The sequence below is a fragment of the Parasteatoda tepidariorum genome, chromosome 2, assembly GCF_043381705.1.
Source record: "Parasteatoda tepidariorum isolate YZ-2023 chromosome 2, CAS_Ptep_4.0, whole genome shotgun sequence".
Taxonomy (NCBI): domain Eukaryota; kingdom Metazoa; phylum Arthropoda; class Arachnida; order Araneae; family Theridiidae; genus Parasteatoda; species Parasteatoda tepidariorum.
In genome coordinates, this window is record NC_092205.1 from 54,328,500 (window position 1) to 54,345,586 (window position 17,087).

Genomic DNA, 17,087 nt, shown 5'->3' on the forward strand with positions numbered 1-17,087 from the left:
TTTATGAAGAGTATGCCAGCATAAAACTAACCGTTTTTAGTGGTTTAATCGAATCCAATACTTTTGCAACGTTATATAATTGTTTCTTTTTCAAGAAGGAATGTTCTCCTTATTTATTGAAATATATCGCCAAGTCTAGAATTTCTGTAAGATTACTAAACTATAAACCTTTTTAAATAATTTTATGATATCTATCGTAAAAGATAGCACGAATTATTCTGTCCGACGAGTTTAACTTTAAAAAGCTTTTATATTGTTTTGAAAGCATATTTATATAATTTAATAACTAAATTAAACGACACTAAATGCAGTCGCGGATGAGTATTTAAATCAGGGTTGGCAAACTCGCGGTCCGCGGGCCGCATGCAGCCCGAGATGAACATTTTTGTGTCCCAGTCAATATATCCGACGCAAAGTAAAAATAAATTAGAAATGTGAATTAGAAAGGAAACTAGCATATGAAATTATAATATACTTTATTTATAAACTATACGGATCATTTTAAATTGTACGCGCGAAAATGTAAAATTCTAATTGGCTTGCGGCACCTGCCATTCCAGGGATACTGCATCGTATCAAAAATACGCAGAAAAAATTTCAAATCTTAGAACAGAATTTGAAACAAGGTTTAAAGATTTTAATTCTTTGGAAGACAAATTTTGTTTGTTTTCTTCGATTTTCTCAATAAATATAGACTCAGTACCCAGTAATATGCAAATGGAAGTGATTGAGATTCAGTGCGACTCAAATTTGAAGGCAAAATTCATTGAAGTGGGTGTGCCTGAATTTTACAAATATTTACCGGCAAGGTTTGAAAATACTCGAAAATTCGCATATGAAATTATTTCCATGTTTGGAAGTACTTATCAGTGCGAGCAATTATTTTCTGTTATGAATGGAAATAAATCTCCTGTCCGAAACCGTATTAATAACGCTCACGTTGGGTCAATTTTGAAAGTAGTCTCGGCCAATAAAATTTCTCCCGAAATAGGAAAGATAGTAGCAGAGAAGAGATGTCAAGTATCAAACAATAATTTAACTTTATATATGTTTATTACAATGTGCTTCAAAATAAAAATATTTGTTTCTATGAACATTGATTTATTTTTTGCAGTCCACCTAAAGTTAAGCATTGTTTATTTGGCCCAAGTTAACTTTTGAGTTTGACACCCCTGATTTAAATCTTATTCCTGTCTTTTCTAAACTTGCAATAGTTAAGCTCCTTATTAGATTGTTAAGAAGTTCCGCAAGGACAATGCAGCATCCCTTGCTGAAAGATCTCGTTTATAGCAATAACGAATCAAAATCCGTTTGGAGCTCATTGAGGAAAGTTTAGACTAAGAACACTAAAAAACAGCAGCACAAAACTCATAAAAGTTGAAATTTTCGCAAGTGTTGCAGAACTTTTTTTAACAACCTGATAAGTTCAGCCAAGTAAATAATTTTTTTTCCAGTTTGCTTTAATTGTTTTTTTTTTACTTACTTAAACTGATATATTTTCTTTTTGCGTATAATTTATTTTTTAAAATTATTTAAACAATAATGGCTATATCATAAATTGCGCAAATGAGTTGCTTTGATAATGTTTTTGGAAAAAAATGAAACAAATTATGAAGATATTAACGTGAATATTAAAAGGATTTATACACTTCTAAATTTAAGACATTCGAACATTTTAAAAAAATGTTCAAAGCAGGGAAAAAAAAATTTAAAATTACAAATTCAAAAAATAACGTTAATTTTTTTTAATAATTTATCAACAAAATATACAGTAGAATCAAATAAAATAAAATCATTAAATTCGTTCCTGATATATTTGATGAATTTTAATTTCTAATATGTAGAAATAAATTTAATCTTATCAAATGAAATGCAATCCATTAATTCAGTTTTATTTCGAATTTGAATTAACCTTGGCTTAAAGCAGGGGTCTGTCCAGACATTTTGTGAAAGGTTCGTTTTTTGAAAATTGTGAAAAAATTATTCGTAATTTGTGAATATAAAATAAACGTTAAGTCACATTCTTTAAACCAGGGTCCGCCTTTGTGAATTTGTGCAAATAAAGTCCGTTATTGCAAAAAAAAATTNAAAAAAAAAAAATAAATAAAAAATATTTAAGAAGTTTTTAAATTGTAAAGACATTCAAGATTATGCTCAACACTGTAAAATTATAATTAAAAAAAACAAATTTAAAAAAATAAACAGCAATTGTAGCTACTAAATTAGAGATGCAACATATAAATATTTGGTATTTAGCCTATACTGCTGAACGCAAAATATTCATTTCGGATGAATAAAGGAAGATGCATCTGCGGAAGACAAAAAAAATTTAGTTCGTTCACATCTGTCTTTCTCCCCCCCCCGGGGGGAAGGGTTTATTCGATTAACAAAACAATATTGAAGATAAACAAATTTGTGAAGGGTCTGATTAAAAGATAAATTATTTTGCGAAGGGTCCTTTTTTAAGTTAAAATATTTTGTGAAGGGTCCGTTAACGGACCCAAATTTCTTCTATACAGACCACTGCTTAAAGGCACTCTTTAGGCATTTTATTATTACTAGGCAGTTATTATAGTCATTATTAATGAATGATCAAGAAATTTTTTATTAACATTGATAGTGAATTATAAATACTATTAAATTTAATTATTTCATTAATTATTATGAATAGTTTAAAATTTAACAAGGTAATGAAATATTATAATGTTAAGAAATGAATTTTTTAAGACATACCTTGGAAGTAAAATATAATTTCCTTATTCAAAGTGGTCTTGGTGTTAAATAGGACTTACGGTATTAACTAGGTCTTGGGTTTACGGTACGGTTCTAGGTACGGTTTTAACTATTTCAAACACTTATTATAATATACTTAGGATCTCAGTATAATACACTCATTATAATATATTATAATCTAAACTAACTTGAGAGGTTTCAATAAAGCATTGTGGAACTGCAGGTAGAAGTTTTTTTCTTGATGCAGAGATGCAACAGTACGTATGCTTTCTATTGCTTCTATTGCTACCTGCATGAAAAGACAATTATTAAATATTGAAGTGATGCCTCTAAAAACATTTGGAACAATAGATGCGTCTTTATACTTGCTTTGTTTTAAAGGTATTACCAGGTAGTTATTTTTTTCGCATAAGGGGCCTTCCACAAATCATGCTGCGCTTGTAGGGGAGTTAGAGGAGATTCATGAAATAGAAATAAGTAGGAGCGAGCGAGTGTGACAATACAAATTTTGGTTCAGAATAAAAAAATTTAGTGTCGACAGATCAAACACTTTTGTATTACTTATTTTGACAGTTTTTCATTTTTTAAAATAAAAAAAAATCGTCAAATTATTATTTATATGCTCACAAATGCCATTAAAACATATAGTTAATGCTTCAAAATAAAATTTTAATCATAATTTGTACCATAGTGCTTTGTTTCCTGCAATGTCAGCATGTGTCTATGCAATATATTTTATTTTATAACCGGCGATGAACAGCCGACTCAGTTTTCGGGCTTACGACTATTAATGTTTAAGTCAATAGCCTTGTAATTTTGAACGTAATTCAGAAGACAAGGGAACTCCCGGATCAAGTATTGGCTGAAATTTGCCTTCGTGAAGGACTTTTTGATGGAACTAATCCGCATTTGCATTACATGGAGAAAAAAGCCACGAAAGCCTCCCACGGTTAACCTGACTGCAAGAAGCCATGATCTGTCTACCACAGAGGATATGTTACGTAGACACTGTGGTCGATACGAGTCGGGTGCAAAAATTGAATCGACCAGTCATGGCTGGGATTGAAACCCGATTCACCTAATTGGAAGGCGAACGCTCTATCCTCCGAGCCACTACGGTTCGAATCTTGGAAGTGGCTTGTAGAAACGAGTTCTGCTCCCCGCTCGCATCGATCTCAGCGCCTTCATAAGAGATCCCCAGTCGTAGACGGATTATGAGTTAGAATCCCAATGCCGTAGGCCTAAGCTTTGGATGTTTTCGTGGTTTTCCTCTCCATCTAACGCAAATACGGGTTAGTTCAACCAAGAAGACCTCCATAAATGCTAGTTTGTACTAAAGTTTGATACGGGATCCCCATGTCTTCTGAATAGGGCTCAAAATTACAGGGCTACGGAGTTGTATATTGTTATGGTCGTAAACTCAGAATTGGGTCGACTATTCAAAGTCAGCTATAAATAAATAAATATATAGAGGGAAAGGTGTAAATATGGGCACCCTCTTTTATTTTTTTTGATAAAGTTACTTTCAATTAGAAAATTTCTAGATTTTTATCTTTCATTAACAACTGTAACAAGTTTCCTAAATGCGAGAAGGCAAAGCAATGATTAACATCAATTATTTCATTTCAAAAATGACGATTTTCAAAAATCTTTTAAAAAGGCACCAGAAAAAATGGGGTGTAAATATGGGCCCTCTTCAAAAAAGTCACCAAAAATAGTTTAAAAAAAGGATAAAACAATACAAAATGGTAAAGAATTTATTTATTACAGAAATTTTTTTTTTTTTACAGAAATTCGCAAACGTAACTAGCTGTTTCAGTCCCGGCACAGTGCCCACATTTGGCGCATAACACATCTCACCCACTCTTCAGAGAACTTTCCATCACAAAAACTGCAAGTTGCATCGCTTGAGTCTGGTTTATCCCCACCGTTGACATTTATTAGATTGGTATCATCATCGCTGTAGATAAGGGGAGGGTGATCGTAGTCTGATGAGTTCGATGATGAATCTTATCGTTGCGTGGACCGAATTTTCTTTTTTAGAAGGCCTTTCGTCTTCCCACCCTGCCCCCTGGCCGGTCTTTTACCCCGGGAAAACTCAAGGACGTCTTCTTGAGAGCACTTTTGTCAAGCGTCTTGGTCAATTGATCCTTGTATGGTAATCCGGTGATGAGGCTGGACCTTGCTGCTTTGCGTCCACGAGTAGTGGTTCTCTTCTTAATGTTGGGAACAGGACATATGTCAAAAGGAGAAAATGCACTTGAAGTTCCCGGGGAACATTGAGGTATTTCAGCTGCCTTATCAATTGGCATAACTAGAGCCTGATGTGCTAAACTCCACTAAAAAAAGTTGGTGTAATTATGGGCACCCTTTAAATGGGGGCCCATATTTACACCAACCCCACCTAAGAAGGATGGCCACTATCACAAGTAACCTAAAAGCGTGCGTGACTAAAGGTGTGCTTCAAAAAANATATTACGAATTTATTTGACAATTTTTGATTTATATCACGAATTATACTATAGCACATTTCTGATTAGTTTAACGAATTACATGTCATTTATTTGAATTCAAATTTATTTTAATGACTTAGCATTTACTAAAAAGATGTAATTTGTTTTTTAAAAAAAAGTTGTTATATGGATTTGAATGATTGTTTTAAATTCTTAGAACTTTGTGCATTTGCAATGTACCTAAGTTAGTAGCGAGCGAAGCGAGCTTGGTTTGCGAAGCAAACCATATAACATTGCGTAGCAATTTTCGGGGGTTGGAGAGCGTAAGCGAGCAAGGGGCGCAGCCCACTAGTTTTTAAAAATCTACTTCTTATTTTAATTTGTAATTCAATACTTTTGTTTTGCACAACTTGGTAAAACTCTGACAGTAATATTTAATGTTTCTTCAAACAAAAAAAGAGTCCTACAAAAAATTTTGATAAAGTTGCGGCCCGCCATTTGATTTGTGCTTTTAATTGAGGGCCCCGGCCTCATGTAAGTTGGAAACCCCTGAGCTATATCAACAAGTGTTAGCACAGATTTGAATGGGAACAGCTTTAAGAGCAGCAGTTACTTGAATTGATGTATGTTGCGTGCTTTTGATGAAATATTAAAAAGCACAAAGACTTTACATCATGTAAGTACAACATTTAAAAAAACACACACACACAGTTTATTTACCTTCGATGCATCTTCCGCTCCAGTGTTTTCACTTGTCAGTTGACCAGACAATACTAATGAATCAAAATAAGCTCCCAAAAAGACGAAGGGCATGAAAGCCAATGTTACACCACCAAGTCTCAGATCATACCACAATGCGAGAACTACTCCAAATACAAAGGTTGAAAGAGCTTGAAATAAAGTGGACATTCTTGAACCGGTGGCCTAAATTGTTCCCATTAAAAAATAAAAGAAAATAAATATTTTTAAAAATAACATAGAAACAGGTAATAACAGAATAAGCGTTCTAAACGTCTTAGACATCCTTCTGCTCCTTAATTTCTCTATTTGTAAAATAAACGCAAATTTTGGGGAAAAAATGTTTTATGTAAAGCGCCCAACACGTAAATTTTATGTAATAATGACGAAACGAATTTATCATTAAGATAATTGGTTAAAAAAATCCTTCACATATCTTGCGTAATGTAATCGAAATGGATATTACTAACAACTTTTCGGTAGGATGCGGTATATTTTACGTATTATAGACTAAGTAAATTTACCATTTAAATTGGGTAAGTATTCTTCTGTAAATTTTACCTATCATTAACGAAAAATAAGTTTACCATTTTAATTTCGGGGAGAAAACTTTCGTATATTTTACGCATTGGTGTATATTTTTGAAAAAAGACTATATCATTCATAAAAAATGGTATGGAAGTTCACAATTCAATTTCGGTAAGGGTGCTTTATATTTTACCAATTTTAACTAGAGAAAATTCACCCTACGATTCTAATAACAGTAATAAAGCTATTTACATGTATTTTACTTAAAATTATTACTCAACACTATTGCATAAATGTATTGCGTAACATAATTATGTTGTTAAAAGAAATTTCTATATAAAATGTTTCGACTGAGAAGCGCTCCATCAGTACGAAAGAAAAGAAAAAAAAATCTTGATATTTAATAACTTGATTTAACAATTTAATACGGATGTCAATAATTTTTATTGTGTGGTACTTTTCCAACTGGCTTTGTTCAGGAAAAAAGCTTTAAACCCGATTTTAGTGAAAAACATTGCAATTTCAAAGTAGGCAAAACTAATTTTTCTTTGTATTGTGTTGTTATCTATAAGAAATCCCAGGAAATTCTTAATTATTAATTAGGAAATAAAACTGAAGAACAATTATAAGTAGACAAATCACTCTTTTGAAAAATCTGCGTCACTATATTTTTCCTATAACTATTATAAGGAACATTATTATAAAAAAGTGTTTAATAAACTATAAGAAAAAATATTTTCTGTATTTAAATTTATATAAATTATTAGTAACAAAATTTATTAGTAACAAATGTATATAAATTTATTAGTTACAAAATTTATTAGTAGCAAAATTATCAATTGTCATTATATAATTAGTGATTTGTAACTAATTGTCATTGTTGAACATCAAAAAATATAGAAAATGATTAAAAGAAACTTATCTTCCTAGGAGAAGAAAAGCGAAATAGAGATAGATAAAATAATAAAGCAATAAACAATTTATTTAATAACTTAAAATATTTTTACCCCTTGAACTTGTGAAGCATCGGATGTCAGGCGAGAGCAAAGAGCACCAACACTGTTCTTAGAGTCGTCGAAAAAACTCATATCCTATTAAAAACAACTTCTTAAAAAAATACTATATTTAAATTGAAATCATAATGTAATATATTATATAATATAATATATCATAATATAATATAATATATAATAATAACTACGAACTTGTGTAATTAAGTTGGCAAACACCATTTTTCTCAGCCTTGAAGTTAATTTTTCTCCAGCTACAGAAAACATAAATGCCTAAAAATAAGTAATGCGGAAGGATTTAGTACATAAAAAAGCTAAAACAAACGCTAGCTATTTAAAAAAAACTAATAGAGTAATCAAACAATCGAGTTATTATTCCTTGCTATACACCAGGGGTGGCGAACCTTTATACACCAACGTGCCATTTTTTTCTAAAAAATTGTTTAATGAAATCACAGACGTGCCGTCAAATAATTTTGACCTCATGATTATTGGGAAAATTGTAATACTAAATACTATCAACTTAAAACTCTTTATTTACATTGAAAAGAAAATACATTTTGCAATGTCTCAGTTATACGCGTAATTCAACTTAAAGTAGCATCAGTTGGGCTTCTGTTATTGCAGATTAAATGACAAATAACTTATATTAGGTTGTAAGATATTAGTTTAAACAGGACTGTTGATTATTTTCCTAGTTATTTATTGTTAGCTTGTTTTTTATGGTTATTAATTGTTCTTTTAGCATTAATTGTTAATTTTTCTACTAATTGTTTATTATTTTGTTTGTTTTTGTGAATTGTAATTTAATTGTTACATATGCTTCATAGTGTGTGACATTTGTGTAATAACAATTCATAGTGCAATAACAATTGTGATCGGTGGCGCGCCCGAAATATTGTGTCACGTGCATTAAATGGCACGCGTGCCATCGGTTCGCCATCCCTGCTATACACGAATAACACTAAAGATGTTTTGAATAATAATTTTTTGTCTTTTTATAACCGCTGTAGAACAACTGACCCAATTTTGAGTTTACGACTACCAATGTTCAACTCTGTAGCCGTGTAGTTTTGAACCCAACCAATTGGGAGAAATTTGCTTTTGTGGAGGACTTTTTGATGGAACTAACCCACATTTGTGTTACTTGGAGAGGAAAACCGCGAAAACCTTCCATGGTTAGCCTGACGACAAAGGGATTCTAACTCATGATCCGTCTACCACTGAGGATATCTTGCGTCAGCACTGTAGTCGATGCGAGTGGAATTCATGCCGACCAGTCATCGCTAATATTCAAATCCGGTTCAGCCCATTGGGAGGCTTGTGCTCTAACTTAACAGATTAGCTCTAACCTTGTGCTCTAGCTAACAAAACCATTCCCGACAGCATGCGTCCTCTGACAAAACTTGTTGTAACTAAAGCCTTGGATACGCAGATTAAGTAGCGACTCGATTTTGGTGACTGCAACTATCTTAAGACCGCAACGTTCAATGTATAAATACGGAGTTTCTATTCTTAAACGGCACACGTTATTGATTGATATTTTCACATTCTTGAGGAAACCTAAATCTTTACTATTTATTCTTTCAATTCTTTTTTTCCTTCTGAAATATGTTTTATTTTTATTCCATTCAGTGAAAAAAAATACCTTATCTACAGATTAAAATTTAATCTTTTTTTTTTATAATCTGCTATAACATTGTTTCTCAATGGTGGCGATACCACCCCCCTGGGGGCATTAGGAGTATGCTGAGGGGCAGTGAACTTGTTTTGGGGGATAGGGGGGCGTTGGGTATGTTTTGGGCTGCAGGGGGGTGATGAGCATGTTTTGTCCTTCAAATTTAATTTTAAAACTTACAAATAAACTTATTAAATTAAATTTATTTAATAAATAAAATTAATCTAAAATTAATATTAAATAAAAATAAAGATTAAATTAATATAATAAATTAAGATTATCCGATACACCTTTTGTGCCACTAATGAAACGAACTTATACGTCACCTTTTCTCCGATCCGAACCAACACAGCGAAGTGCATGAGTCAGTAGTTTTTGCCTCTGATTCATTCACGCTATTTCGCGAATGGCTCTGACTCATTCAAGCCATTTGGCGGAAATCGAAGTGCATGAGTTTTCGGTATGAATGTCTGATTTGACCCGTGTTTCTTATGATGATTTTCGTTACCTTCCTTACTGTTTTTCTCCAATTTCGATTCGATCTCATTGTTTATTTGGCCAGGTATATGCGCAAATTAGTTCTTTACCATAAATTATTTATTAATTTGGAGAAATAGTTGATTTTCCTTCATCGTTTGTATTTTACTGCCACCAACAATGTCGCTTAACAAAAAGAAGTATCATCAATACTGTGCCACGTACTTGAAATTTGGATTTGCTCAATCGCTGTTGAACTCTCAACAGCCCATGTGTTTACTTTGTAACAAAGTTTTATCTAATGAGGCAATGAAATCTTTCCGTTAGCAGGAGCATTTGCAAAAAACTCATCCCGACAAACAAAATAAAGATTTGTCATTTTTTACGAACATCAAAGACAAGTTTCTGAAGGCACCTTGAGTCTTAGGGTTGCTAGCAACCTCATTACAAAATTGCGACGATGGTTTGATACCTTCTTATAATATATCAAAATTTATTGCTAATTCAGGGAAAGCTCATACCATCGACGCAGAGTTGATACTGCCGGTTGTCAAGGAAGTTTTAGAAACAGTTTTACACCATCCAGCCACATCCAATGTAATAAAAAAATATCCCATTAAGCAACGATACAGTGCTGGTTACGAAATGGTGAGATGACTTAAAACGTTGAAGTTTCTTTACGCAAACTTTTGATATCTAACAAATTTTCCCCTTCAAGATTGTGAATCAACCTTGCTATGCAATGTAGGCTTTACTGTAGGCGTAAGTCCGGTTTGCAAAGGTAGGAAAAAGTAGTCAAGAGATACTTTTTGCAAGAAGCTGGATTGTAGTGTGGCGTAACTACCACTACAAAAGTTGAACAACATTCACTAGTATATAAAGCATGCTAACTTGATTCTATCATGAGGTACCTTTTGATAGATGACGGTTGGCATGGTCGATAACTACTCTCCCCACGTTGGTGACCTTTGGACGTGATTTGATCACGCAAGTAACGCCCACTTCGCAATCTCTTAACGGATACGCCTACTTCGATGGATAGTCCTCATTGAACGGTTGACTTGCTATTTGTGAATGCATTATACATCTCCTGCGCTGTTACTTCTCAGTCTCGTCTCTAACACACAGCGTCTACACTCTCAACGCCTGCATACTCTCGACTGCTAATGGCAACACAGGATCGACTTCTACTGTGATGTTAATACACCTCTCACATTCAGCACTCAAAAAAATTCCGGTGACTCTCTCCCGGTCTTTCACAAGTACAGCAACTAGTGAGATCTGTTCATCGAATTATATCTCTGATAAAATTCTGGTNTTCATAGATGAAAGTTGACATTGTCTGTAACTACTCTCCCCACAGTAGATACCAAAGGTAAATTTGGGAGAATTTTATATTTTTATTTATCTATTTTTAATACTGTCCGAGATTATTTTACAGAGAAAAACATTCCTCTTGCGAATATTATATCGATCGCGCCACTGATGGAGCTCCTGCACGGGTGGGTCGACATCGTGGGCTTATCGCCCTTTTGTAAAGAGAAATACCAGATATTTTAGCTGTTCACTGCGTGATTCACAGACAGCATTTAGTTGCTTTAGTTGAAACCGCTTGCATCAGTTATTGCAATATGTCATTTGCTGTGAACAAAATTCACAGTAATGCTCTGAACGATTGATTATTCAGACAGCTGTGTATGATGAAGAATTCAATCGCTTGCTGCTGCACACCGGGATTCTCTGACTTTCCAAAGGCGCCTGTCTTAATAGGTTTTTTAATCTTTTCGACTCTGTGCTTGAGTTCCTCTAAAACAGAGATGTAGCTCTGAGAGACAGATTGCTAGAAGAAAAATTTTGGCTGATTCATTTGTAAAACTTAACGGCATTAATTTAAAACTTCAAGTTGACGAGCTCAATTTGATCCCTACAAAATCAGGCATTTCTGCCTTTCTGAAAAAAAAACTCATTTTGTGGAAGCAGAATTTTGGTTGGAATGAGTTCAGCCAAGCAGGTGAAATCCGCTCTGATGATGCACAAGAATATTGTCAACACCTAGATTCTTTACGCGTGGACTTTTCTGACCGTTTTAAAGATGTTTTGTTCTCTGGAAGTCCCTCAATGGGTTATTGGGTTATAAACCCTTTTGTGAATATTGAAACAGCAGAGGTTCAGATTTATGAGGAATTGGGTGAACTTTCAACTAAGGAAACTCTGAAGTGGTGATCGTCTCACAGAATTTTAGCTTCAAGGCAACATCAGTCGCTTCTACCCTGGACTGCGGACTATCGTTAAAAAAATTTAAATGTCTTCCCCTCCACCTGCCTTGTCGAACGTGGATTCAGTGCTGTTACGGATATCGTCACAAAAAAGGAGAAATCAACTCAAAATTGTGCAAAGAGGGGACTTGCGTGTTCACCTCACTAAAAGTACTGAACCTAACGTTAAGAAACTAATGTCTCGTTGATACTACTTTTTAGTGTAAAAAAATTATTTTGAGTGTTTTTTTTTAATTATCTAATTAAGAAAAAATGATTGATTTAAGCATAGGTTTTTTTTGTTGTATTTTTTTCATTACCGTATTTATTTTAATTATAACAAATAGACTGCGATTACCTGCCGTGAGAAAAGTATCGAGTTTATGTACACATGATTTTTGTAAAAACCAAACAAATTTAACTTTTAATAAATTGCTTAATGCTGCCTCTTAAAATTCAGCACACCTCGCTCCGTCACCATGTTCTAAATAACTGGATTTTTACAAAGGGGGGCGTTGAAATGTTTTTTGCTCCTTAAGGGGGCGGTGACGCTAAAAAGGTTGAGAATCTATGTGCTATAACTTTCTCTTGCGAACGGTTCGAAATTTTTTGCAGTCGATTTTTTTAATACTAAATACGATTTACTACAAAATTATAAAAAAAAGTTTTTTAATTTTTTTCCGCGCACGTGCAGAATGAAAAAAAAAACTACGTTAATCACTTATAAATTGCACAGTTTTCGACAAATGTTTTACAAATTTTAAAGCTAATATTTTGTAATTAATTTTAAACTGTTCTAAAAATTATGATTAATTTTATTGAATATTTTTAAAGTTATAACAAAAAAACGTAAGACGAAAAAAAATTGTTTTTTATTGAATGTCCACATCTCCATAAATATTTAAGCTAGGCTTACGAAATTTTGTACAATTATTGCATTTAATAACTAAAGTAATTGTGTCAAGTTACAAACTTATTGTTACATTTTTTGACATAGGGTGTTTCAAAGCACTATTTTCCGTTTCTATTCTATTGTTGGTCCCTCAAACCTTTAAACTTCTTCGTTAAGTATGAAAAATCGCATGAAGCTATCTAATGCTTCTTTAAGTATTTCTCCAGAAATATGAAAAATGTATTAGTATATAGAAGTGTTTCCATTATTTTGTTCACGCCTGTACGTAGCCTCAGCCATTTCTCGTGTCGTGCAAGTGCCATCAGACAGTAAGTATTTGACAAAACACTTAATCGGAGACACTGTATTGTAACGCTTAATTGGAGATTGTAAACATATTATATTCATAATGAGTGAAAATTCAATAAAATTCCTTTCAAGTATGAGCATTCTGTTACACATGCATATAGCATTCTATGGATCAATGCTCGTATGTATGAAATAAATTTATACTAAATTGGTGTACTAAATAGGGTTGAACCAAAAATATATAAAAATATTTCTTAGCTATACAATCAGCACAGATAAATTCAATGTATTTTTTTCATAAAATAATATATTTAAGATATAATAACGTAAATGATAATAATATTGCTGTAAAATATTGCAGTGAAATATAAAGATTATGCTTTAACATATTAAAAAATGCAAATCTGATATATTTACCTGAAGGAAAGAGAACACGAAAGATGTAAACCCCAGCAATAAAAAGATGAGACACCAAAAGTTAGCTTCATCAGTAATTTGATCAAGCGGTTTTGATAAAACCTATTCAAAAATTAAAAGCATAGTAATAATTGTATTTCGTGGAAGTTATAATTTCGATACATTAAAAAATCGTAAGATCCGCTTCCTCTTCAGCAGCCGCTGTTTTGAGTACTTAAATTGATAATACATTTTTGCTTGCTGCGCAAAAACAATGAAAAAATAACGAAAGTGCATAAAAAAAATGAAGGAAATCAGTTAAAAATCAATCAACTCTGAAGAAAAAAAGAAGACAAAAATGAATGTGAAGCAACCTCGGAGTTCAGTGAATGGAGCGAAGAGGGGGTCAGTCCTCCTAGTCTTACTATTAACTTCATGTAGTACACTACTAATTTAAAAGCTAAGAGAGTTGCGAGTAAACAAATCCATATTACCTTAAAATATCTTTTAAGATTATTCAAAACATAAATAAAAATTTATATTTTTTTATATTCCGGATAAAGTGTGTCCCTCTTAAAGACATCTTGATTTTGTACTATAACAGGACACAAAAGAAGCCAGTGAGAGCCGAAATCTCATTGGTTTTAAAAAGTCTATATCAAAAGACATAGTTACAAGGTGTAGCTCACTTCCTGATTCTTTTGCAAAAAAGGATCAAACAATATGCCCCGTTGAAATAAGGCCACTTCTGACGATAACCAAAATATCCACCACATTTTTATATGGTTCGAAATATGTGATGTTGCATACCATTTACTATTTCAAGGAGGACAATTACATCAGTATTATGTCAAGTTTTAATGATGACAGTGTTCGATTCTGCCACAGTTTGACACTGATGTTTTTTTTGTATATACAACCTCACATACCCCTTACGTTTTCTTGGAGATTAAAATCGTGAGATAGGGTAGACTACTCACAACATTCTCCCTATTATCTAAAAACAAACAATTTGAAGATGATGTAAAGTAAAAGAAAGCATTCTTTGGAAAATTCGACTTGGGTATGCAGTTTTCCTTGTGTATGCAGTTAGTAAATGAGCTTCCAAAATTTTCGGGTTTTCGGTAGTCTTTATACAGCCTGAGGGAGATGTTAGGTTAAGTTTCTCACCATATCTAAAGCCTTCTCACGCAATTATTGAGCCTCTACATTGCTGTATAATAGAAAAGAAATATTTTTCCCTCTTTCAAACCACGGTAATAGCACATAAAATTGCCTGGGTCATTTTAATTCTTTTGGTTTCTACTTTCTTTTGCTGTGAATAGCTTTTAACAGGGGAAACTGCCAATTTTTTACACATTTCAAATTTCTTGTAGCATACATAAAATGTAACAATCGAGGAGAAAAAAAGAGGAATCTTCTGCGAAGGGAAAACAATGTAAAGACTCGTACATACCATGAGAGCGCTTCAGCTTCAGTGGTAAATTTAACAGGATCGTTCCCTCAAACCGCGTGGGAGCTACCGATAGCTAAGAAAGGGCTAGAAGTTCATTTACTAGTATTTGAAGAGAGATTTCTGGACCCAAGTCATATTTCCCAGAAATCAACGTCTTCATTTTCACTTCAAAATCTTCAAAGTACTGGTTTTTATAAAATATTGTGCATCAAGTCATTAATGGCTTGCCCTTTATTTATTACCCCTCGGTAGAAAAATCCTCGGTAAGGATTTAGATTGTTATCCTCGGTAAGGAAACAAAAACAAAACGATTTTGGCAGAATTAAAACATGTCATGATTGAAACTAATTTAAATCATAATCAGAAGTGGCTTTACTTCAATCGGATTCCCTTTTTTCACTTATTCAATGTTTTTTTTTCTGTACAGGTGGGTATGGAAGTGATTTATTCCTTGTGAATATGTATTTAGACTATTTTAGTACATATGTTTGGTTCTCATTGGTTTTCTTTGCGGTCAATTATAGTATTTAACCAAGGTGGATTTTCTTAGATGGGATGCATTGTAGGAATAAAAATGCTTTGAAATAAAGGAAGAATGAAATCAAGTTTCGTGTTTTAGTAATGTGTGAACTGTGAAGCCTGCATTTAGAGATCTCCTAAAATTAAAATATTTATATTAAAGGCAAACGTTAAAGAGAAACACTAAGAGATTTGTGATTTGCTTATTTTTGATGACAAAGAGAGGGATTTTTCAATCGCCAAAATTATGCTTACGTAATGTTTATTGTTGTTGACATAAGCCTGTTTAGGCAGAGGGGGTGTGATTGTTCTTGTTTTCCAGTGGCGCCATCTATGGCCAAGAATTCGTCTCCTGCCACACCATACGTCACACCCGTTTACAAGGCGGACCCATTCATGCATCCATTCCTTCCTCCACAGATCGTAATTTTGACCTGAATCAGAGAACGATCGATCTCCAATCCAGTACCTACAGAGGTATTGATTTGTTATGAGAAATGGGAGGACTTTTGCGACTCGATAGATTTAACGCGTATCAGTCACTTTACTACACGGGGAGTTTTCGACCGGCGGGGTTCGAACCCACGAACTCACGGACATGGGCCCAGTACGTAATGTTTAAATGGCCGTTAATAAAGAATTTTAATTTTTGCTATGAAGACTGCAAAGATAATTATTTTTTTAGTAATTTTCTACAAAAGAGCAATCAGAATATTTTTTCTCTCCAAAATCAGTGTATTTCAGGGCATATTTTTATATCATTCAAAGAAGTTATAAAGATAATAATAATTCATACTTACTCCTAAAATAGATCCTAAAATGATACCGCCTGCGAGCATATGTAAACCCATTAATAGTGCGGCAATGCCTCCAATTAATGCATAAGGCCATTCAGGTGCAGAAATTTTAAGCAGTCGAGATTTAGACGGTGACACATTCTCATCTTCCTCTTCATCCAGTTTATTCTGAAATTATGTAATTTATCAAAATAATTAATTTTGCAAAGCGATACCAAAATGATTAAAATGCAATGTTCAAGATGTTTAACTTTGCATTTAAAAGTTACTTTTTTTAAAGATCATTTGCCATTTTGTGAACAAGCACCGCTATGCATATTGCTCACAATATTTTAAACGGTAACTACACATTATTTAAAAATCTTGTAGTTCACATTTAAAGGTTCTTGTTCATCCTGTTCTTTGCGAAACTTATAATTCATTCAAAATAAATAACACCGAAAAACAATACAAAAAACTTAACAATAAACTAACATATTATACTTGTACTGCAATCTAGAATAATTCTATACTTAAAATAACCTATAACCTATTATATATTGCAATGAAGTTCATTATTCAGATAATTTATATTTAAATTTATTATTTGAAATTTAAAAACTCATTCAAATAAGTTACCATATAAAGCAAAATCCTTTGTTTGCACTGCAAATATTACGTACTATATTTCAATTAAGTAACTATGTCCTACATTTCTAATAATCTACCTTTCACCAGAATATCTTATATTACACAGCAAAATCATATATTTCGCTGTTATAATTTTTATATCTCACTGCAATTAATACATTATTTAGAGAACAATCTTCTAGTTCATTTAAAGGCTTCCTGTTCATCTGGTTCTTT

At 32.8% G+C, this 17,087-nt stretch overlaps 2 protein-coding genes across 2 annotated transcripts in view; one reads left to right on the plus strand and one right to left on the minus strand.

The window, feature by feature from the left end:
* Positions 1 to 17,087, plus strand: part of LOC107452351 (ATP-dependent translocase ABCB1) — a 143,574-nt gene that overhangs the window by 103,663 nt on the left and 22,824 nt on the right. The window lies entirely within an intron of this gene.
* LOC107442799 (ATP-dependent translocase ABCB1) overlaps positions 1 to 17,087 on the minus strand; it is a 46,164-nt gene that overhangs the window by 17,951 nt on the left and 11,126 nt on the right. The window contains exons 12-17 of the mRNA XM_043055229.2: positions 16,245 to 16,409; positions 13,491 to 13,592; positions 7,658 to 7,735; positions 7,460 to 7,543; positions 5,907 to 6,110; positions 2,922 to 3,022 (exon numbers count right to left, since the gene is read on the minus strand). Coding sequence (XP_042911163.2) covers positions 2,922 to 3,022; positions 5,907 to 6,110; positions 7,460 to 7,543; positions 7,658 to 7,735; positions 13,491 to 13,592; positions 16,245 to 16,409 — 734 coding nt within the window. The remainder of the gene's footprint in view (positions 1 to 2,921; positions 3,023 to 5,906; positions 6,111 to 7,459; positions 7,544 to 7,657; positions 7,736 to 13,490; positions 13,593 to 16,244; positions 16,410 to 17,087) is intronic.